The 24,674-nt window shown below is 39.2% G+C and overlaps 1 protein-coding gene across 3 annotated transcripts in view; it reads right to left on the reverse strand.

Moving 5' to 3' along the window:
• The window catches only part of FAT3 (FAT atypical cadherin 3), a gene marked incomplete at its 5' end in the record, with an annotated part of 483,523 nt that overhangs the window by 176,301 nt on the left and 282,548 nt on the right, over window positions 1-24,674 (reverse strand). For all 3 annotated transcript variants that reach the window (XM_081281174.1, XM_081281175.1, XM_081281173.1), the window contains one exon: window positions 9,444-9,505. In XM_081281174.1, the coding sequence (XP_081137300.1) occupies window positions 9,444-9,505 (62 nt within the window). The remainder of the gene's footprint in view (window positions 1-9,443; window positions 9,506-24,674) is intronic.

The following is a 24,674-nucleotide window of genomic DNA, read 5'->3' on the forward strand; positions in this document are numbered from 1 at the left end:
ATAATTAATAGAGTTGGCTCTCATGTTCTAAACCTGATGCTCATGTATATGAGAGGGTATACACACATATGCTTGCGCGCGCACGCGCGCGCACACACACACACACACACACACACACATATATATATAATACATTTATTTTCCTACAGACAGACTTGAAGTGCTAAACTGGGTCATATATATCTGGTGTTAGACATGGGCATCAGTGGTTTCTGAAAACCCCAAATGAAATTAATCAGGACAGATCATCATGGCTCAGAGAGTGTGCTATACAAAATAAACTAGGAAAGCAACACAAAGGAAAGAGATGGAAAAGGAGCTGCAGAAGCAAAGGTAGAGGGCCAATTTACCATCATTGCCCTATGGGGGAGATGCCAGTCTGGGTTCCCTGGATATGTGATTGGCAGGTGGGAGTTCTTGTGAATTGTTCAGACTCATCAGGGAAATGTGAACCTCTTCTTTGAGAAGGAAAAGCCATTTGTATAAGACCTTTGAGGTAAGAGGTCTCCCCTCCTACTCACCCCAAGAACCTAACGAATGCTTGGGGATGTTACAGCGGTTTGCCCTGGAAGACTTAAAGGAAGCAACAACATAGCATCACATTCAGAAACCATTCACAAGTGAAAACAAAGCAGAGCCTCAGCTCCCCACAGCCTGTGTGCACAGCTCAACAAGCTGTGACCTGCCTGGAGCAATTATCTGCTTGCACAGCACGGGTGAGCAGAGCAGCCAAAGCCGGCTCATTTCCATTTCCAGGCTGAGCCACTAGATAGAAGGACCTCCCCAGGTCCAAGTGAACATGTCTCAGAATGTTGCTCGACTTATCAGTGTTCAGATTTAAGGGGAAACAAAACAAATGAGTCCTTTCACAAATACATAAATTAGAGGTGGTTATACATGGAATCAAAGATTTATTCCAGATAGTTCTCCTAGCATATATAAGTGTTTGGCTATAGATTATTCAGTTGGAGGTTAACCAGGGACACAGACAAACAAATTTAAAAAGTGAGGAACTACTGCCAGTGGGAAATAGAGCAGACAAAGACCCACGGCCACCCCTCCCTTTCTCAGTCAGAGAGAGCTGGCATCTGAAGAGGGGTCATACAGCTGAAATCCAACAAATTCCTACACACCATCATTTCCAACTCTAACAGGCCTCTTAGGACAGGGTCATGGACTCATTTCTTATTTTCTCTCTCTCTCTTTTTTTTTTCTTTCAAAAAGGCACATTAAAAAAAAATGTGGTGTGAAGAGAAGACAAAAAACTAATTTCATTCTCCAAAATGTGTGAATTACTTCATTGTGAGAGGACTACAAATTATGAGACAGATAGGAAATACACCTTCCTTTCTATCAAATGCTGTAGAACATGAGCTGACTTCTTAGCTTGTAGTGCTAAAATATGAAATTCGAAGCATTTAATTTAGGGGTATTTGGCATGTAGATGCGATTTCATTTTCTTAAGTAAAACTTTCTGAAAATATTGGGCCTTTCTACTTCCATACCTACTACTGGCTAAGTCCTACTACCCTTCTCTTTCTACCCTCACCTGCAAATGGGTTCTCCTCAGAATTACCTGCCACGTTCTGTGGGCATCTTGCCATCTAATTTATTTAACATGCTTAATCTAAGTATTACTATTTGCCTTTAAAAGCTTGTGTGTGTCAGATGTAGAATTTACTATTTGTATCATCATCACCACCACCACTATCACCCCATCACCATCACCATCATCATCATCACCCCCATCAATAATACTCTTTGTTTACCTGGACTTGGAGTGTCCAAGGCCACCCCTGATTGGCTTCTTGATAGCTTTTGGGGGTATTAGACTAAAGAATCTCATAGTTTAAAGAAATCTAGATCTGGGGAAGAGTTTGTTCTTGGGCAAGAAAAACTTATTTGAGGAAAGGGTCAGGCCTTTTAGGAAAGTGGGATGGAAATATTCACTGAAAGTGTGGAGGAAGGAGTCCCCCCCCCCCCAGAAGACAGGGGTTTTAGGGTAGAAAAGTAGCTAGATGCCACCATGTGCCATTAGAGGGCCTTCTGTGGGAATTTTAACTGGGAGAATATGTCTTTCTTGACCTATGTAGTATGGAAACCATCATATTTAAATGAAACTGTTTTTCTCCCTCCTTGAAATTATAGTTTGGTAGGACGGGATAGTAAATGAAGTCTCTCTGCTATATTAGTTTGCTAGGGACACCATCATAAGTACATAAGACTGAACAGCCTAAATTATAGAAATTTATTTTCTCATAATCCTGGAGACTAGAAGTCTGAGATCAAGGGTTTTTCAAGACTTCTTTATGAGATCTCTTTCCTTGCCTTGTAGAGGACTTTCATTTTCTTCTGTATATGTCTATGTCCAAATTTCCTTTTCTGATAAGGACCAGTCATATTGAATTAGGGCCTACCCTAACAACCTCATTTTAACTTAATAACTTCTTCAGAGACCCCATCTCTAAATAAAATCATTTTCTGAGGTATTGGGGGTTTGGACTTCAACACATGCATTTTGGGGAGACACAGTTCAGTTCCTAAGAACTGTTCTGCAGTCACTCCTTGCTGGAGTACAAGCTGCCACCTGCAATGTGGATATACCACCTCCTCAGATGGACTTTGTCCTGCAGTTCAGGGCAGTACCCTGCAGAGAACAAGCCCTGTCTAGAGCTGGGCTCACAGTGAATGGCAGAGGAGTAGCAAGGAGTGGTGTATAGACAACCAAAGGGCAAAAGAGAAAACCTCCTTTCTTCAGATAAGTAGACATTAATGCTTGAGAGTGCACTGCCCTGACACCTGAGCCAATCAGTTATTACAGAAGGGCCATGGGAACCAAGGAATCAATTAGCCACATTTCAATGTGCTGATGGACATTTAGAGTCATATCTGTCCTAAAAAGACAAGGAGACCTTTACCAGACACTGCTAGGAAGTGCTTGTGACCTTGTCTCTTGTTGTACACTTTTTAAAGTCTGTGTCTAGGTCCATATAATGGGAGAGAAGAAGTTTTTTTTTTTGGGGGGGGGGGGATACTGGGGATTGTACTCAGGGGCACTAGACCACTGAGCCGCATCCCAGCCCTATTTTATATTTTTTTTTAGTGACAGGTCTCACTGAGTTGCTTAGCCCCTTGCTATTGCTGAGGCTGGCTTTGAACTCATGATCCTCCTGTCTCAGCCTCCCAAGCCGCTGGGATTACAGGCATGTGCTACCATGCCTGGCAGCATTTTTTACATGAATGAAAATCAGCTCTTTGATCCAAGACAAAGACTAAGGGAAGTGCCTCCTCCACCTAACTCACAGAGTCAGGTACTCTAAGAGACTACAGTGAAGTCAAAGAAAAAACAGTCAGCATGAAAACACACTGACTCCCTAAGAGAACTTTGGTGACGGGCCTAATACCAGACCCAGAAGAGGAATTTGATAAAGCATTTAAGAAAGAAAGAAAAAATAGACGGTAGATTCCCCTTATCTTTACTGAAGTTGATACGATAAGAATGTGAACAACTGAAGCCCGAGAAGGGGAGGTTGTGGAAAGAGAATGACTGGAGAGGATGGGAAGGGGTGGGCAGCTGCATCACAGGGATTTGTTGGGCATCAAGCTTCATGGACCTTTCCAGGAGCTTGGGAACACTGAAGTTGGGACAAACTCGTCTTCTGAGACTGATGCCTGATAATGCTGCTGTTTTCATGCACGGACATACCATTTTTCTTTTAGGACCTATTGACACCTATAGAACGTTTTAGGGTGGCTAAAAAAGGAGCCTGGTGAGAGAAACATCCATTTCTTTTGGACTTAAATGGTCAAAATATGGACTGCTTAATGGAAGAAGAGGACCTGCAGCTGTTCTTTGTCAGTAGAAATCATCATTTCAAAAGGAGATGCTAACCAAGGTAGGATGTGCACTCACTGAAGAAATCAGTTTGCATCCTAAGGCAAGAGGAAATGTTATAAAAACTTACTGAAGAGCAATACTTTTCCCTCTGAAAATCAAACTATGAAAATGGATGAGAATTTCAGACAGGAAGAAAAAAAATGGTCTCCTGAGTTGTATCTTGCACAGGATGATGGATGAGTGTTTTAGAAGGACAGACACTAAATAATATGCATTCCTATGGATCTAATGTATTCCCCTGTAATATGCTTTGATATTTATACCACCTTCACTATAAAATCTCAGCACATTTTCTGGGCTACTTCAAGTTATACGTACATACTCAGCGTAATTTCTCATCTGCTGTCTTTATACTGGTTACTGGGGCTTGTCATCTTTTTTTGATTTGCAAATAAAATACTCTGTTCTCTTCTCTTTGGGAGACTTTTATCAGAACCATCCAGCCCTGAACAGAGAAGCATTTCAAGATCAAAAGGGAAGCAAAATAACACTCTTTCAGCAATCGAGATAAAGATTCACACATAATTAAGCCAGGACTATAGGACTATTTAAGTGGATATATCTTTTAAGAATAATCAAATTGCTATATGCTATTCAAACTACCAGAGTCACAGAAAAAGAAAGGGAGCTGACAATGTATGTTTTGAAGACAAGGGAAAAAGGATGGTGTGGGGGAAAGGGAGAGGGCCAAAAATTATTTGGTGGCTTGAATGTGTGCCAGCCCTTTATGTAGTTTATATGCTAAGTAGGTCTTATCATTCCCATTTTGCAGATAAGGAAAAAGAGGAATTTACTCTAGCTTAGCAAACTCATGAAGATGCAAGCAGGTGAGAGTTCCTTCTGTCTCAAAACTCATGTTGTTTCCCACATGCTAATCCTGCCCTCTCTATGATCTCATTTAGGGGGAAATAATTCTTTTCACTCACATATTTACTGAGTGGACCCTGTTCCCAGGAGCTGAGCTAACTACTCTGAACACAGAGGCCAGTCGGATGGTCTGTGCTGACCGCGGTCCCCACAGCTCATGGAACTGCACAAACAGATGCATCTTTTCAGCTCTGGGTTCATCTATTCTCTATCCCAAGCCTAATGCAGGAATTGTTATTCACTTTACAGATGAGGGAAAGGGAGCTCAGAGAGACTCAGTGGCCCATCGAAGCTCAATGAAGAGTAACAAAACATAATCTCAGGCAGGCTGGAATTTAGTGTCCAAGCATTCCCTGAGTTCACTACCATGATAAACTAAGGTTTATCCACAGGGAGCTTAAAAAAGTCCTAGGTGAGAAAACAATCTACAAGTGATTATAAGAAAGAGGATATTCATTCCCTATTTCACAGCTGCCTTCTCTGATAATGAAGCAATCAGGAATAAAGTCAAAACTACCAATCTAAAACGTTAATTCACTATTTATTTTATGCATATTTTATCAACTTTCTGTATCTACATGCTGTAATTAGCTTTCAATCTCCTCTACAATTATAATGGGCTTTCAAGAGATGAACTGGACTTGGATTATATGAGCTAAAACCTCTGTATTTTTGCACTTTTTTGGTAGGGAGAGATTAGTGTAATATTTTTACATAACATAGTTCCAAACCAGAAGAGTTTACACTTAGAATTCACTAAAGAAGTGTAAGCTTGGGGGCTGGGGATATGGCTCAAGCGGTAGCGCACTGGCCTGGCATGCGTGCGGCCCGGGGTTTGATCCTCAGCACCACATACAAACAAAGATGTTGTGTCTACTGAAAACTAAAAAATAAATATTAAAATTCTCTCTCTTTCTCTCTTTAAAAAGAAAAAAGTGTAAGCTGTACTTGTGAATTTTCCTACAGTTCTTTGCTGCTCTTGTTGCTTTAGCAAGTCCTTTGAATTCTAATAATGACAGCCTTCCTGTGATAACTACAGATTTAAGGTGAATGCTTTACTGATTCACAAAACCTTGTGGCCCACACAAAGCTAAGTAGCTTCAGTCAATGTACAGAGTGCCAGCAGGGAATTAAAGTGCCTTCTATCAGGGGGACAGCAAACTACAAACAAGTCATTAATGTCCTCCTGGTTACCTAGTCAGAGCATACCTGCCAAGTCAGCTTCTAAGTAGGTCCTTTCAAGAAAAGTCAATTTTGTTTTATTGGAAAGGAAAAGTACAAAATAGAGCCAGGAGGTGAATATGAGTTTAAGAGGAGCATAAGGTTATCTTGGCAATTAAAGACTCTCCAGGAGGTTAATTACCCACACCCAGTCTTCACAACTCACAAAATGTACTTTCAGTTACAAAATTTTGTGTCTAACAAAAGACTCTGTCCCACACTCTGAATAATATTCTTTTACTCATTTTTTTTAGCAGAACTAAGTTAAAGCAATATTCCTTCCATGATCCTTTCAGAAACAAAGAACTGGAGGGTGTTCAAATTCTTACAGCAATGTTATAGAGAACAAAATCAGCATGGCCAAGAAATGTACAATAGTATGTGCAAGTAAGAGAAAGAAGGTAGTGGAGAAGGAGGAAGAGGAAGAGGCTGAGATTCAGCTAGTTTTTGAAAGTCTTAAAAGAAGATTTACTAAATGTGACAGTTGGGGGATCCTGGGAGCTGGCAGGGGAATGGAGGACCAACTTGAGGAAAATTGGTAAGATTCAGATGCTCTATAATACATACGATTTCACTTTGAAAATTTTAAAAAAAACTACTTTGCTGCTTTTACGAGGAATCATGATGGGATCTGTATTAGACAATTCCCTATTTGACCCACTGCCCTCACCCTCCTCCAAACCACGATCATCCATCATCTCATCTGGACCTCTCTAAAAGTTTCCCAGGCTCCCATATCTCCCCACAGCTCCTGCTCCAGCCCAACTCTGCCGTTACAACACAGATTAGACCCTGCCACCTATTTACTGGCTCTCCATTGCACTAAGGAAAAAAATCAGAATCCTCACTGCAGCCCTCTGCTTTTCCAACTTGCTTTCCTGTCACCTACAATCCTCTACCTCTGCTCCACTTTGCACTTTTCACCACACTGGCCTTAGTTCTGTTTCTTGAACAGAATCTAGGCATCATGTTACCAAATGTCACCTCCTCGGGCTTTCCTCATCAATCTATTGAGTTTTGCATACCACCCCCGTCTGCTTTCAGGCAGTATCATGGAACCTATTTTAGTGGCCTCATGGAGCTTCTGTCTGATTATACCATTTACTCATGTATCATGTGCCTTCCCACCCTCCTGTTCCCTCTGTGTCCCCAGCACATAAGGTAGTCCTGGTATACAAGCTGAGTTCAGTGGTTAGTACCTGGGCTCCTTCTGTATTTCTGGTGTGTGGGAAAACCATCCTTCCTGAGGTATGGAAATGAAGTTCAATCTTTAGGAGGGTGCAACTATCATGTCACCATATAATAATGATTAAGACCACAATGATTATTTAACTATGCTTTCCTGAGCATGTACTTAGTGCCAGATACTGAACTGGATGTTTTTTTTTTTTTTTTCCTGTAGGTAACTTACTTATCTTGCCATTTCTTTTTTATTTTTTTTTTATTGGTTGTTCACAACATTACAAAGCTCTTGAACTGGATGTTTTACAGATATTTTAATTGCCCAACACTGCTAGGAGGTTAATTGCTATGCTACCCTACCTCCCTAAGCAGATTATAACCACAACAGTAAAATTATGTTCTAGATCCCAAACTGGGTTTTCCATATCTGCAAATACTACCAAACTGTTACTCAGCATCTATGTAAGTGTGTAGAGGATATGAAAGCACTAAGGATTCTTTGGGGAAGTAACTTCAATGCCTGGAAAACATCCTTGCCTCTTTTCCTTGTAGGTTTATCCTATAATGGTCACTCTGCACCACATACCCCTCATGACACCACCTAGTAAGGACAAGGCAAGTGATCTCAGCAGATTCCCCAGCTAATGAGATGCCCTCCCTTCCTCCTGCTGGGAGGTAATGGGTTCAACTATCTAAGAACATTGTCTCTCCAGGAGTCCTGGACTCTCTTCTGAAAAGGAAAGAAGCACATTAATAAAACATAAGGTGTTATTACTCTGGCAAATGTTCTGTAATTCTGGACCAGGTAGGTACTGTGACCCATTAATAGGATTTTGAAAAAAACAATTATTATAATTATTTTTGGCAGCCTGGAATCTTCCATCTTTATGAGATGATAGTAATGTTTTAAAAGGATTATCATAGGGCTGCATGATAATAATCATCCTTTTCTATGTCTAATACCTTGTAAGTTTCAAAAAATACTTTGATACAGAATATAAGGTTTGATTCTAATAGTGATCCTTTGAGGTATATGGATTAGCAATTATTTGCCACATTTCACAATAGGGGAAACTGAGATCCCGGGTAATTAAATAGCACTGGCCACAGCTTTGAGTTAATCATGTCAGGGCAGCTTAAAAACCCATGGGCCCAGACTCCTAGTTCAGTATTCTTTTCTTGGGATTCTGGGGATTGAACCCAAGGGTAGTCTATCACTAAGCTGCCACCCCAGCTTTTTTTTTTTCTCTTTAAGAATTTTATTTTAATACAGGGTCTCCAAATTGCCAAGTCTGGACTCAAACTTGCTATCCTCCTGCCTCAGACTCCCACATCATGTATTATAGGCCTGTGCCATGACTCCCAGCTCCAGTGTTCTTTAACTAGATCATTACTGCTGATATGACTTAAAGGAAGATGCTAGAAGAGATCCTGTCATAAGATTTGAGGAGGGTGTGTGCATGCACACACATAAGTATGGTGGATGAATTCCGGTAAGTGGGTCTGCGAAATAGAAAGATCATTTTAGAAGCATGGACACATCATAGACCCTTATCAAAGCCCTAGGTTCTGAATATTGTCATCCCTTCATATCACACAGTCACACTCAGATCAAAGTGCCATACAAACTACGCAGACTTCAACCTTTTCAATAAAGATACTCAATACATATAGGAGGAATGTTCCACAACGCTCTTTCATGTCTATTTTCTCATTCCTTGCCTTATAGTGTTTTTTTTTTCTCTACCAGAAATAATGCTCTTAGAGTTTTCTATTGCTGCTGTTCCTGTCTTAATGAATTATAGGAGAACATTTTATGGTTTCAGAAACAGTCACCTTGAGCCATGAATCAACCAGCAGCCTTCTCTTTCTCAACCATCTCCCCAGAAAAAGAAATGAGGGGAAAGAAGTGCACTTCACTTGAACCGCAGCACTGCTGCTCTTTCTCCTTTCATGGGGCAGTGGGCCCACGGGACGCTGCTCTGGAACTTTCTTTTCTGATTATTGACAAAGAGGCCTGAAGTTAAGGCAGAAATATCCATGCAGCTGCCTGTCTTTAGTGCAGGTAAAGGCCTCTTTATCACTCTTGCTTGGCTCACAAGAGCAGACGGATGGGAATGCATCAGAACTCTCTAAATTCTGAAGCACTCAGCCTAAGAGAGGCAACTTCATTTTGCAACCGATTTTTCCAGTGTATTAAAAGTTCCCATTTGTGATGAAGGCTCAGGGAGTTTAGCAAAAATTTTAACAAGAGCCATTTCCTCTGTGCACTTACCTCCAGAAAATGCTCTGCCTGCTGCTCTCGATCCAATTTCCTTGAAGTTGTGGTAATCAGACCTGTGTAGAAATGAGAATATTTGACTTTTAAATATCTGGGGCAAGTAGATTACCGACTGTGGGAAACAACTCCATTTAAAGGAAAAGCAAAAGTGACAGTGGACAGTAAACTCTCCAGTTCCCCCATGACAATCAGAATAGGCTCACAAATCATTGGTAAAGCAAAGTTGATGAAGAAAATATGAAAAATTGATCTGGTTTTGCTTACCATAGCCAGGTGTTGTTATCTTTGGGGACCTGAGAAGTCACTAAAGAACCATTGTTGTTCTGATAATGAGGCATTTCAAAGATTCATTTACATATGACTGAAATTCTACTGTTGGAGCCTCATTAAAGATTTTAAAGTTCTTGAACAACTAATAGGTTGTTGACACTGGTTACATTAGGGCTATGTAATAGCACTTTCTTACTTAATTTTTATATTCTCATATAATGTTTTGTTATATTTTAAAAAAAGGTTATTTCCATAATAACTTCCTGTACACATAAGCATTGTAAATTTAATAACTCACACACCAAAGATCACATACATAATTTTATCATTCTTTTACTTGTTTAAATCTTGACACAAAATAATTCCACAGGGAAAAGGTCTCCCTTTCTTCCAACACCGTTTCTCATAAATGAATCACCTTTTGAGTATAAAGACAAAGAAAGGGGAATGGGATGATGGAAATCTTCAAGGCCTCCCAGCCAATTGCACCAATTTGTCTTTTGCAGGTTTTATTATTCTTATTGTCAAGTGGCAATTAGAAGGTCAAATTTATTTTCGGTTTCTCAATTCCACCATGTCCCTGAAGTGAATGTGAGTTGGGTTGTTTTCATGGTACATTCTGATTGACAAGGAAAAAACAGGAAATCATGAAAAACGAAATCCCAATGCTGGCAAGGCACATGGAATGGGGGAACGGTGTTTCAGTGGGATCAGTGGAGAGGTTCTTGACCTGAAGCTTCTGTGTCATACACAGTGGTGGATGGGAGAACATGCATTTTAGTGAATGCAAAGAAGAGGCACAGAAGATTAAACAGTTTCCCATGGGCTTCAAAACAATATCTTACTCAGGGTAGCAAGGCTCTTGACAAGCTGGCCCACTAGATATTTTGTTAATTATCATTTCCTTGTTTTAGTTCTGTGCTATATTTTCTCTTATGTCCATTGACAGGACAGTGACAAAGAAAATTCATGAGTGAATACTTAATTTAGGAGTGTTAACTTTAATTCTCAATAAACAAATTCCATGAGAGAGAGAGAGAGAGAGAGAGAGAGAGAGAGAGAGAGAGAGAAACAAGCTGGCCTGATTCCCTCTATCTCTGCACCCCATGGGGAGAAAACCTGTTTCCATCACAGAGATCTTCCTTTTCATGAATTCATTCTGGATGTGGCCCACCCCACAATACCTTAGGTTTTTCCTTTTCTTTCTTTCTTATAAATTGGAAATGTGTGTATGTGTGTGTATATGTGTGTGTGTGTGTGTGTGTGTGTGTGTGTGTGTGTGTGTGTGTATATATATATATATATATATATATATATGCCTGTGTATGTATAAATATATATGTTAAGTCCAATGTGATGTTATGATTTTTGAATACTATGTGAAATAATTAAATCAAGTGAATTTACATATCCAACATCCAGAATACTTATTTTTATGAGAAGAGAACATTTGAAGTTCACTCAGCAATTTTTGAAATGTACAATCACTATTATCAACTCTATTCACCAGGCTGTGCAATACCTCCAGATTCTCCAAATTCAGCTCAGGTGTTAGCCTTCACTGACCCTCATTTCCAGGATTGGGTGCCCATCTGATTTGCCCCCCACATAACCAGTACACTTCTCCATCATTGTTCTTTGATCTATCCAAAAAAAATCTTTTGCTCACATGTCTGTAATTTCCTACTAGACAGACAGGTCCTTCATGGGGTCGGGTGGGAAGCACCTAGCTCCCTGCCTATAAGAAAGAAAAGGAATTCAATAATGCTTAGCTATCAATATTTGCCATGGAAGAGACTGTTATATTCTAATCTTCAATTTTGCTACAGACTTAGAATGTATTCGTTTAGGACAGTATTGTTTTGTGTGTGGAAAGTGCATTTATGTGACATTGCATGCACTTAAAACCATTTACAGAGTTCCTCTGTGTGAATGGAGAGTACTAGGTACTCTTGGGTATAAGTAAAAGTTACTGTCAGAGGTTATGGAATGAAGAGTGTCAGTAGGAGTTTCAATTGAGAGGGTCAGTACCTTCCCTTCTCCAGATATCCATTAGAATCTTCTGGGAAAATCTGAAAACACAGATTTGTTCTCTATTTCATCTCTCATTTAGTGTACCAGATTCCCTTGAGATGATGCCTGAGATGGTCCTCTGATTCTAAAAGAAAGGTGCTGCCTAATTCTACTATCCTTTGTTGAATTTCACTGTGACTTTATTGACATGATTTTTTTCTGCCTGACTAGCTATATCCAAGAATGAAATATGCTCAGCTGCTTTAGTACCTGGATCGCACCATTGGGCTTGATGTGTGTGCATGTGGTGCTACAGGGAGAGGGCAAAGGGGAGATGTGTGAGTGATTTGGAGGATGGGGTGATACAGGAGGAATAAAGGAAGCACAGCTCTTGGATTCATATTGATTAAAGGTCTGTCTGCTTGCACTGGTAGGTGTCTAACACAGGATCTTCATTTTCTGGCTACGCTCTCAGACAAGGTCATATGTCATGGATAATCCTTTCAAGTGGGGGGTAGCTGTCTTCTAATAAGGCAGGGGAGGCTTTCTTCCAGCCTCACTGCCTCCTCAGGGGGGCATCCTCTGTTAGAGGTCACAATGGGTATGAGACATGCTTATTATGTAGAGGTTGCAAATGGGTGAAAGGGCTATGGGCCTCCACCCTGCTGCTCATCTGTGGCTTTTTCAGGCACAAAGGAGTAGCCACCTCTTTGCCCCCTGTTTCCCTGAGGACTCTCATGTCATCACTGCTCCTCCTCACTCGGAGTCATAAGGCCAAGACTGTACAATGAAACAGTCAGCTTCCTCTCCTGATGACTCTGACGGCAATTCTTTAGAAAATTCACATATTTTCACCATATTTCACATATTTCCATGGGCAGGCCTGTACCAGAATGTGTTTACATAAAATTTATTAGCTAACAGAGAAAGAGATGGGCTTCCTGAAAAACCCCAAATGTCACACAATAGAGAATCTGGAACTATGGGGAGCCAGGAAGATCCCATTCCTAGAGCAAAAAGCACAGGAAAGCATCTGTAGGCTTCAGCTCTCTGGGCTTCCATCTTCTTTATTTTCACAGAGATAAGTAAAAGGCAAGAAAAAACATCCAAATCAAAAGTAGAAACCATCAGGAAGACAAATACAGTCAGGCAGGGGAGAGGGACTGTCTGATAATGGGTGTGAGGTTTCTTTTTGGGGTGATGAGAATCTTCTAAACAAGATCATGGTGATACTGTGGTTATAATTTCACAGTTATGCACACATTCTGAAAGTATTGAATCATATTCTTCAAGTGGGTGAATGTTATTTTACATAAGTTCTTTATCAATAAAGGTGTCAACATCAGTTGGAAATCATAAACTCTGCCCATTTAGGTTTAATAAGTCTTTCATATTTGGAAAAGACAGACACTTGAATGAATCAGTAAATGAATAAATGAAGGAATGAATAAAATGAATTAGGCATCAGGCATGAAGAGGGGTTGGAATAAATAGAATGATTAAGATTGTCCACGGGAATCTGGAACACAGAAACAATGAACTTTTCTGGGTTAAGGCAACAACTGACAGTTATTCACAGTGAAAAATAAATCTTGTTTTCATGTCAGGGCCAGCCATATTAAGAAGCTTTCTTTCTTCTAAAGGTACGTACTTCTCATGAGCTATAAAACCTTAGCAGCACTGCCATATAGTCATAAAGGAAAGAAGTGAGTTGCTCCTCATCGTCCAGAATTAGTTAAAATCACAAATGCCGCTTCTTCATTTTTAACAACTTTGTGGTAGCTGCGTGCATTGGGGTCTTAGAATGGAGAAGAGAAAGAAACAGAACAACTTCTCTCTTCAACCACCGGACTCACTGCTGTGGAAGGCAATCCCATTCTGTAATCTACGTAAGAGAGTGGCGAGCACATCACACATGTAACTGTAGATCCACTGGGCAGAGTAAATTGGGGACTGACATGATGAAATTGAATTTCAAAGATAAATCATAGGCAAGTTTTGAATGTGGTTTGGAGATATAAACAAACACATCATTTGATATAATTACTTATGCAAACCTCCAATTTAGAAGGGGAATTACACCAGTTCTAAGTGAATGATACTCAATAAGGGGGGGAGGGAGGGGAGTACATGGTTGCAACCATGCAATTAACTTTAAAAATGGCTGCTTTTGATTTTTGTTGTTGTTGTTGTTGTTGTTGTGGAGACAGAAGAAATTCTAACAATCTCTCTCTGAGAAAAATCCTGAGTCAAAAATGTGACTGCCTGTTCAAAAGAGAACTCCAAATATTCTAAGTAGTTATGGTCAGAGAAGTGATACTCCTAAGCATGACATAGTTTCCCTGATTTTTCTCCCTGTGGGTGTCCTGGGATGCAGCTGTGTAATCTATTGCCATGACAGACACATTTTCCTTAAGTGCTACTTGAAGCAGTGCATGTCTTAGCTGTTTCAGCATAATTCTGTTAAGACTGCTGGAAGCTGGGCTTGGTCTTAAAACAATACAATTGGATTTATCAACCAGTGAGCTACACTTTCTGAGTTCTCTGTGTTTTTCATATCATATTTCCTCTACTGACCATTTCTGCATGGTCAGGCCCAGCCGTCTGGTAAACCTCTCACCATCCTTACAGAAAATTCAGGTGATGCCTTCTCAGTGAGGCCTTCTCAGGCTTCCTCCACTCATCAGGCTTCCTGCAGCTCATCTGTTGTCGGTTTCTCCCTCTCTATCACAGTTTCAGGAAGGCAGAGACTTTGGGAGTTCACCAGTGTAGTTCAAGGCCCGGGATCATTGCCTTTCAAATTTGCTGAGTATATAAATAATATTCTTACAGCTCCCCAAATTTTGCTCTAATTATTTGTTAAAGATTCAGTCTTGCCTAATAGGACAGAAGCAAAAGGATAGTGAATAGCTCTGATTCATCTTGTGTTCTGGGTGTTTAACAAGGAAACTGGCACATGGTAGGTACCAAGCAAAACTTGTCTGAGTGAGGGTGATGTGGATGATCTTCTAGAGCTATCAGTGTTGCTTCATAGAGAGTGCCACAAAAGTCCCAATATAAAGAAATTAAAGTTATCTGAATGTTCTCTTCCAGTGTTTTAATAATTTTAATGTTTCTCCAATTCTTTGGAGTTCGTTAGAGCTATTCCTAAGAGCCTCTTTTTAATTTTAATCTGCCAATTTAAGATTTGTAATTGTTATAATCTTCTGAACAGCAGTATTATAGCCATTCCATGGTTCTCCAACATCCTGATTTCTACTTAATTTATTGAGAAATGTGGGAAATTACTACTGCATACTATAATGCAGTAGTATACAACCTTTAATGAGTTCTGACTGTGTGCCATGCCCTGTCCTAAAGAGTTTATACAAGGTCTTTTGAAACGTCACAATAATTCAGATACCAGATGCCCTAAGTGCGCACATTATTCATTTATTTTTTATACAGACCTAATATATGTTTTCACTCTAATTTTTCTTCTAATTTTGACATTTCAGGGAAATAGAAATTATTTGGATTCCATTTATAGAGAGAAGTTAAGTTAAATAACTTGCCTAATGACTGCCAGAATCAATCTAAAGGGCTCTAATGTTGAAGCTTCTTCCTTGTCTCGCTACAGAAGATGTAGGGTGTTAGCAAAATCGCCTTCCCATTATCACTCTGTCAGCACCTGGTTGAGATTACCAGCAACTGCATCTCCTCCTCATCTAGGGATATGCAAAGTCTCTCTCCAGGCAGTGAGAGGCAGGCAGCACCTTCCAGCTTCTCTTCAGCTTGGAATCAAAGGAGCTAGAGGACAGTGATCAGTGAGGTGGGTGACTGAGGGAACACAGGGTGAAGAGTCTAAAAGCTTGAAAACATTCCAAGAAGATGATTCTTTTGGCCCTTTCCTGTTCTCTCACCTAATCCCGCTTTCTTCTAAATGTCTGAAGTCCAGCTGTGCAGAACCTGCAGTCACTCTTTCAGAAAAAAAAAAAAAAAAAAAAAAAAAAAAAACTGCTCACTTTTTCACAGAATTAAGCATCCATATTCATATTTCTCAGAAAGGGGAAAGTGGAAAATGTCAGTTAACTGTAAGTGTGAGCTTTTATGTAGGGAACAACAACAAACCAACCAACCACACCTTGATTATTTCTATATTTATTATCAATTCCACACAATTCTGACTTCCCAAACCTCTGTTTTCACCTCTCTTTTTGACCTGAATAAAATGTTCCTTACAGTATTTTCACATGGATATAAAGGCTACACATTGAATTTGGAGAGAAATGAAATGGACAGAGAGCAAATGTATATTTCAAGATTATAGGAAGAATTAAAATTGGGATGAAGACATGCATTTGGTCTGTATAAAGATAAAACAACCAAGTAATAAGTATTATTGGAATCTCTATATAATATTTATTTGAAAAGAAAGGAACAGGCAGAAAGAAAAATGTGTACAAGAGATTCTGTATTAGTTATTGGGGGGTGGTAAAAGAAAGATTCTAGAAATTGGCCCATGAGATATATTCCTTAAGTAAGGGCTGTTTCTTCAGGTGTAAAGATTTGGATTTGCTCAACTGAGCACATACTGCAGCTATTAAATTTTCTTAGAGAATTTGATAGGGAAAATCACTGATGGAATTACATGGAATTACTTAAGCCTGCAACTTAGACTTTTCTTCATAAATAATAATCTACAATATGCTAATTGAAGTTTTAAAACTGTACAAGTGAGGGTGTATTGCAAACCAAAGTATGAAGAAGACACCATGGGTCAAACATGGTTCATCGCTGTTGGTTTTTGTAACAGATAAGTTTCATTTTCTTTCCTTACAAGCCAATGGATGGCATTTCCCAAATCTGCTTTAGCAGCAGGGAAATCTCAGGCAGCAAGCACTCTTCTGCCAGAAACACTTTTCCCTTTGGATTGAGGATTCTGTAGCCACTAAGGTAGAAAAGAGAAACAGCCAGCTTGTGAAGGAAGTGTGTTGATGCTGGCATACACCCTGCACCTTGCCTTCTGGCCTAGTTGACAGATGGAGTTGCCCACAACCCAGAGGGAGAGTGCTGAGGCTTAGGCAAGCCCTGCTCCCTCGGAGAAGGACTCATGACAGACTAGATGGGTGAGGGGCATCTGGGTCAAGGCAACTTATCATCAGAGTGAAGAATAAGGTAGGGCCAAAACAGGAGGGAGTGGAGAAGATGGTGTTTTGGTTAGGAATACTCCCAAAGGCCTCTCCTCTGTGTAATTCTCTCCTGTACCTGATGGCCCTGCCACACATCCATATATGCATAATATACATGTGCTCACATGCACACACATCTACTGTTAGGACCAGTTTTGCCAGAATGCCTGAAGACTTCCCAGTCCCATCTGTTCCTCCCTCAATTCCTCTCCTCATCACCAATCCCTCCCAATCACACACAGCCCTCGGGCTCTACTTTCTGATTCAGTCTAGATGAGGAAGCAGTTATGCACCTGAAGAAGTCTCTAGGCTATTTAACTAAACCTTAAATGCCATATTGGTTTCTTCAGAGAAATTTAGCTGCAGATGGCAGACAAATATTAAAGATGTCATATAAAATGATGCCATCTTTAGGTGCCATTAACATACTACTGGTGTGTGTTCTCAGATGTGCAATATGGCATACATCTACCCTCTTCTCTTTCTGCCAAGATTTTTTTTTTTGCACAATTCCAAATATTGGATGATCAAAATAAAGAAGCAGAAATGGCTGGCAATCTAAATTCTACCATATAGATGGGTCCTAGAGATATCTATTCTGGGAAGCATTGTGATGTACCGTTAACAGTGTACTAACCAGTACTTGGGCTCTGGCACCAGACTAGTCACTTGGCTTCCCATGCCTGGCTTACTGCAGGCAGCTGCATGTCTGTGGGCAAGTTACTTAGCTTCTCTAAATTTCTGCTTCCTCATCTGTAAAATGAAGCTTATTAAATTAAGAAATCAATTTAAAATGCTTAGTTCTGTTCCTGGCTCATATAAATGCCCAAATAATATTATTGTTATTATCAGTCTTCAGCATAGTGCCAGCAATACTACATGTGTTCAGTGGCCTAATCTTGCTTCCTTCCTATCCTGAGACTTCCCTGAAATGTCTCTAAACATTTCGGACAATATATATATATATATATATATATATATATATATATATATATATATATATATATTTTCATCTGACAGAGAAGGAAAATGAGGCTCACGGCTTAAATAATAAACTCAAAGACTTATTGATAAAAGAACTTTCATTCATGTGTTGTTAAATGTTAAATTTCATTGGGAGTATGGTATATGTCCTTGCTACTCAGAAGGTGAATGGAGCAGCATTGTGAGTTTTATTGGGGAGCTGGTTAGACTTGCAGCGCTTCAGATTTCTCACAGACCTAGGTGATTGGTCTGCATATTAAATGTTCAGAGGCCTGGCTCTAGAACATTGTTGATTTTCAAATTTGGTTGCACAAATGAATCACTTGAGGGGTTTTTAAAGAACATACTGATGTTAGTGTCCTGTACCCAGAGATTCTGAATTATTCAGTATGGATTGAGACCGAGGCATAGTAATTGTTAAAAATTGGCTAGGCAATTCTAATATTCAGTCAAGGGTAAGAGTCACTGCACATACAGTGACCATTGTCTGGTTGGTGGTTTATCATAATTAATTTTTTGCCTTATCTAAATCATCTATTTTTCCCACCATGAGCAATGTTCAACTTCATGATACAAAAGAAATGAAAGTCCAATAAATGGAGACAGCTGGAGTATGGTCTCCTGCATATTCTTATCTGAATTCCACGAAGTTTTGTTCTGAATCTCCAGTAAATGTCTACATTATGTGACAGCCATGTTTGTTTTAACTGTAGATCTGACACATGCTTCCTGTCTTTCCTTACTTCTTTGGCTTATCTCAACTACAGTTTCAAGGCTTCATTTGGGCACTCTCTTTTACTGCCTGTAGCATTCACCCCATCTTGATCCATCTGGCCCCAAGATCCTCCTAGCAGAGGAAAGACAACACATTGCTGGTGGTGACGCGTCCTCTTCCCCACAAAAGCATAAGTGGACACAGGCACATTGGGAAGAGCAAAGAGGCCCCTTATTTGTTCTCTTGGAAGTAACAATACAGTGAGAGAAGAACTGCAGCTCAAAGCATGGTCTAATATACACCCTGACAACTCTTGAGTGTTCCTGAGAAAGAACCAATGACACAGAATTGTGCTTTGGAGCCAGGTGCCGTAGCACACCCCTGTAATCCCAATGGCTCCCAAGGGTGAGGGAGGAGGATTGTAAGTTGAAGGCCAGCCTCAGCAACTTAGTGAGACCCTGTCTCAAAATTTAAAATTTATAACAAAAAGTGGTGGGGGAATGCTGGGGATGTGGTTCAGTGGTTAAGCTCCCCTGGGTTCAATCCCCAATACCAAAAAAAAAAAAAATAAATAAATAAAAATTAAAAAAATAAAAGAATTGTGTGTTTGGAAAAGATGAGGGAGTAAGTTCCATTTATGCTGAAACTCTAATGTTGAATAAAATTCCTACAGAAAATTTGGAGAAGGTTAAAATGTCAAATCTTCATCTGAGATTAACAGACAAAATTTTAGTGAAAAAGGTAAACCTGAGTATGAATCTTGGCTCTTCTTCTTTTCAGCTGTGTGAATAAAGAGAATTTACATGACTTCTCTGATCTTAGTCTTACCTCTGCAATGGATACAGCACTAAGGTCCTCAGAGGTTTTATTAGAAACAGTACAGATAAAGGGCTTAGCATGGAGCCCTATTCTTAGCAGATTCTGTTTTTACAATAATCAGTGCATTGGATTTTATTTTTTGTTACAAACCCCAAGAACACTGGGGTGGCATATCTTACATGCAAAAGGTAAACCTGATTGTTTCTAGATTGGTCACTCTGACAATGTCTGAAAATTTAATAACCAAGCAACTAAAAGTTGACATTTCTTTCTGTTATTCAAATGAACACCAGAATGTTCCTTAACTTCTGCCACACTCCAGAGGTGTGAAAACAGCCTTGGCACACCCCTCAGAAATCATTTCACTGCAAATAATTTGTTTCTACATCTGTTTTCATGTGATAAATAAAATCAGGAGGATATATAATGTGCAAATTACTCATAGAATGTGCAGAGTCTTGAAAATATGTCTGTTTTGTGGGCATGCAATTCTTTAAGATCAGTTTTACTCCATAATTTATACAAGATCTCTTAGGAGCAATGTTTTGAAACCAATTTTTTTAATCTGCAGAAAATATCACTTTTTAAGGAAAGCTTTGAATGTTATCTGAATACTGATAACACTTTTTAAAAAATACCACACATTTTCCTGTTAATTTTCACATAATTTGACCCTTTCCTTTTCTCTTAAGTTTATATAAACACTATAAAATCTCATTATTTTTTCATCCCACCTATCTGAGAATTTGTAATAGTTCCATGGCTGGTTGAAGCTTACCTTAGTACTACCTAGGTAAATTAATAGGACAGAAAAGTCTCATGGGAATATTTAATGTACTCAAGGCAAACCATTTGCAAAGCACTTTAATTTTAACAACCATGATTTTGATGTCCTAATTACAAACAGCCTGCGTCACTCTTCATTAAAGTCTGGCTAAGCAGGTCTTGGGCTTGGCAACACTATGTTAATAGTAGCATTAACCTTATGTGTTTATTTGAAAGCAGTAAACATGTGTTTCCTGAAGTAATTCAGGAATCCACGTTTTCAAATGTTAAGAGAGATCATCTTCAGTGAGAGTCTGAATTAATGGTGTTCCAGAGTTCTTGTGATCTTTGGGAAGAAGATTCATCTCTTATAAAAATGATGGAGTTTGTACTTCATCAACACAGTGATTATGTGTGATTCCTTAAAAATGTATGTTGTATGCTCCAGTTTCTTCCTCTGTGGCATGGCAGTGATTTTACAGGGGAGAAGATAAGCTCTTCCTCACTGGGGGTATAAAACAAGTGGCAATAAAAGATGGGTTAGAATTATAACTCCTTGGAAGAAATGGCATATTAATTCAGGAGGAAGAGTTGTATTTTCCTTCTGCTCATTATAAATAATTCCATTATAAACACAGTGTTTATTTCTTCAATAGACTGTGACTTTCACAGAATAAAACATGCTTTCATTCATTTAGTGTTCATTAAAGGAGCACATTTTAAGAAGCTCAGCTAATCTTTCTATCGTCCATGCTTAGCACAGGACCCACCATATAAATTGTGATCAATAAATATTAGTGAATTTAATGGGTAGACTATAATAGCAATATAATTAAATTAGTAGACATAAACATAGCTAAATAAGTATTGCTATAATAAAATTTATAAGTACGTGTTGTTTGTTGTGTCTCACAAACATGTACCACCACCATCCAAAGCAGGTAATGGTCCATATGTGTGAGAATATTCACTCAGCATTTACATTATGGCTTGTAAAACTTCATGAATTTTTGAAAATGCTTCCAAATAAATTCAAAATGAAATTGTGTGCTGTGATAATTATTGTTTAGGTTTTTTTTAGCATAAAGTATTTCAGGTTCATAAAAAGCCATATTTTCTGGTATCATATGTGTGAGAATATTCACTCAGCATTTACATTATGGCTTGTAAAACTTCATGAATTTTTGAAAATGCTTCCAAATAAATTCAAAATGAAATTGTGTGCTGTGATAATTATTGTTTAGGTTTTTTTTAGCATAAAGTATTTCAGGTTCATAAAAATCCATGTTTTCTGGTATCATATGTCAGAGTCTGTAGTCTGTGTGGTTAATTGAGGTTAATGGGGGGAAATGGCAGATTGCCAATGCTAATTAGTTTTTCTTGACTCTTTCTAATATGTATTTTATTTCTCTTTTGCTTAAACTTTTTGTTTAACTAAATTATGTTATTTATCCAAGAATCTGTCACATGTAAGTGGAGATTGGTAGCCTGTTGGAGAGGGCTTAGATTGTGTTTTAGTTCCTAAAAACTGTTAAAACAGTGAGGGGTGGGGGAACAGAAAGAGGGAGGTTGCACAAATAGCTAACTTCTGGATTCTCCAATTCACAATGCACTGTAGAGTAAGTGTCAAAATAGAGTCTGCATCAAAGGGCCTCGTAAGATCACACTTCTTGGCTGGAGATTGATGAATTAATATTTCTAAAATGCCACTAAGTGCCTAGAAAGGATCATGCAAAGGGGGTGCATCAGCCACGTCTTATCTATAGGATGAGTTGGGAGGCATTTTAGTTTCTTGTTCCAGGAAAAAGAGAAAAGAACAGTCCTTCAAGTTAGAGAACCACCAAAAGGGTTAGAAAAACTAAAGTAGAATCAGTAGCAAATACTGGCTTTGTGATTGGTTTGGGACAGGGGTTAGGGAGAGGTGGGCAGCCCTGAAGACTGCCACAGCAGCTATCCTATTTATTATTCCATATGTATCCCCCAAATCACATAAATACATATCATTTATTGAGTGTTACAATGCTAAGAAGCTAGATCTGCCTAACTCCTAAGTTTTCATCTTTCTGAAATTATTTTTCATCTTTATCTGCAATTATTTGCTTGGCTGTTCTTTACTGGTTCCCTTAGTAGTGGTGGAAAAAGTCTGTTTGGGTTTTCCTTTTCTATTTCAGGGACAAGAACATTGATGGCAGAACTGATATGAGGCACACCCTCTGGCTATTTAAAGTAAGCACCATAGCTGGTGGCCAGTCAGCTGGGCTCCCAAGTTCAGGTTCCTCTGTCTCTCCTTCCTTCCTCCTTTACTTGTCATCCCCAGCTCGACCTCTGCCCAAGCAGTCTGGTGAAGGGCCAGAAGTATAGCTGCAAAATGTTTCTCACATTTTCACAGCTTTCTATTCTTTCTGTGGCACTAAGGATTTATAATGGGTAGGCACACAATTTAAAAACCAGCTAGCCAAATGAATATGCCACTAAATTAAAAGAAGGCTTCTTTATTCATACTTTGAGAAATTCAGTATCTTTTCAACAAATGGCTATGCATAGAGCCTGAGAGTGGATTTTTAAACCCTTCACAACACTGTGTCAGTCCTTCATTCTTGGTGAAAATGAGCTCAATGCTACTGTGGTTGTAATTAGTGGATAATTAGTACTTGTACATGTCGAAGCTACATGTCACAGAACTGGTGCCTGGCTTAGCAACCCATTCAACAAGATTATTTAATTTTGCTGCAATTTTAATTCTTTTGAGTCACATTAATGCACTGACACTAGAAATCGTGGGATTCTAGCTAGTCTCACTAAGGTTGGAAACTGTTTTAATGGGTTTCATTTTTACCATGGAAAAGAAAATTGTTGGAAGGTTTTGTATTAACAAACCAGAGCAGTAGACAGGTCAAAGGGCAGGTCACATTCCACAGCCTCATCAGCCATTCTGGGCTCCAGAGTAATTTTTGTGTGTGGGGACGGGGTGGGGTGTGTGTGTCTATGTCTTTAATACAAAGGAATTATAATGTTGGCTAGACTTGGCACCTGGCCTTCAAAAAATGCTGAGAGCAATAGGCAATGTTCAGTGAATAAACAGAGATATGTGGCTAAATGCTCAGGTAGAATTATGCAAAAGAAAACACAGAGGCATGGAGGAGTCAGCCTTTAACAACACCTAGGCCTGCAAGGGAAGGCTCTCAGGCAGGGTTCTCTTATGTTAGAAAGCCTTTTTTTGCCAGGTAGAGAAAGAGGAGAAGCAAATTTCATATATTCTGATGGGAAAGAAAAAATACAGAGATAAAAAAGATCCCCTAAACCTGTCCCCAAGTTATTTCATGAAATTTTAGGGGAAACCTTGGAATTTTGTTTTATATGTTGTTGGGAATGGAAGGAAAACAGCAGGCAATTAGTCAGCTCTGCAAGGGGCTCTCTGAACTTCTGGCATGGAAACATTTTTATACATCAAGGAACTGTAGGTGATAAAGGGTCAAGTCCCCTCTCTCCTGCTGTTAGGCTCAGAATAAAAGGACCAAGGGCACATTAGAAGCAAGTATGTGACCCTTACAAAGCAACAGGCTGGGAAGCAGAAGAGTGCTAGTCGGATGCCATGGAAGTACCACTTCTTCCCCATTCCCTCTTCATCCTCTTGGAAGCAAGTGACATGTGTAGGGTAACAAGCCATCCCAGTTCACCCAACACTGTCCTGATTCGGGCATTGAAAGTTTCAGTTGTGTGTCCTAAGAAATCCCTCAGCCTTTGGCTGTTCTAATCTATTTTTAGATTGCAGCTAAATGCCAGGTGTCTGTGACGAACTAATTAAACAGTAGAGTTTCAAGACTGAACTCAAGTGAGAACATTTATTATTTTGCCCTGACATCCACTTTAGTTTACAAGATAAGGAAAGTAGGGCCCAGAGAGCAGCAGTAATTTGTCGGATTCATTTGCACACACTTACTTCCAAATGGATGATGCTTCTGCCCAGAAACACTCAGAACTGCTTTATGAACTCTTTTTGTCTTTTCTCACATACCCACACATTTCTAAAATCTCTCCTCAGATTCTTCTTAATATAGTTGACAATTAATGACATTTTCTAATGATTGCCTACATGGTATGCTGAGCATTTTACATGCAATTTTTTTTCCTCAAAATAATGCTAAATTTCAAAACTTTTAAAATACTATTATTATCCCCATTTTGCAGAGGAGAGGATTGAGTCTTAATAAGACCAGGTAACTTGACAAAATTTTAAAATTAATAAGTGACAGAGCTTTAAAATACAAATGTGTTGTCAGACTCCACAATCTTGATTCTTAACCATAACACAAGACTCCTCTTCCTTTTAAATTTTATCTTCCACTAGTCTATCTTTATTACTATTCTTTCTTTCACTCATTTACTAGAAAGCATGTCCAGATAAGAGTCTGTATTGCTTTCTGGTTCCCAGTGGGTCTGGGGCCACATCCCCCTCCTTCCTACTCCAATACTGCTTCAGAAAGGCTT

This window comes from Spermophilus citellus (assembly GCF_964194105.1).
Source record: "Spermophilus citellus genome assembly, chromosome: 2".
Classification (NCBI taxonomy): Eukaryota; Metazoa; Chordata; class Mammalia; order Rodentia; family Sciuridae; genus Spermophilus; species Spermophilus citellus.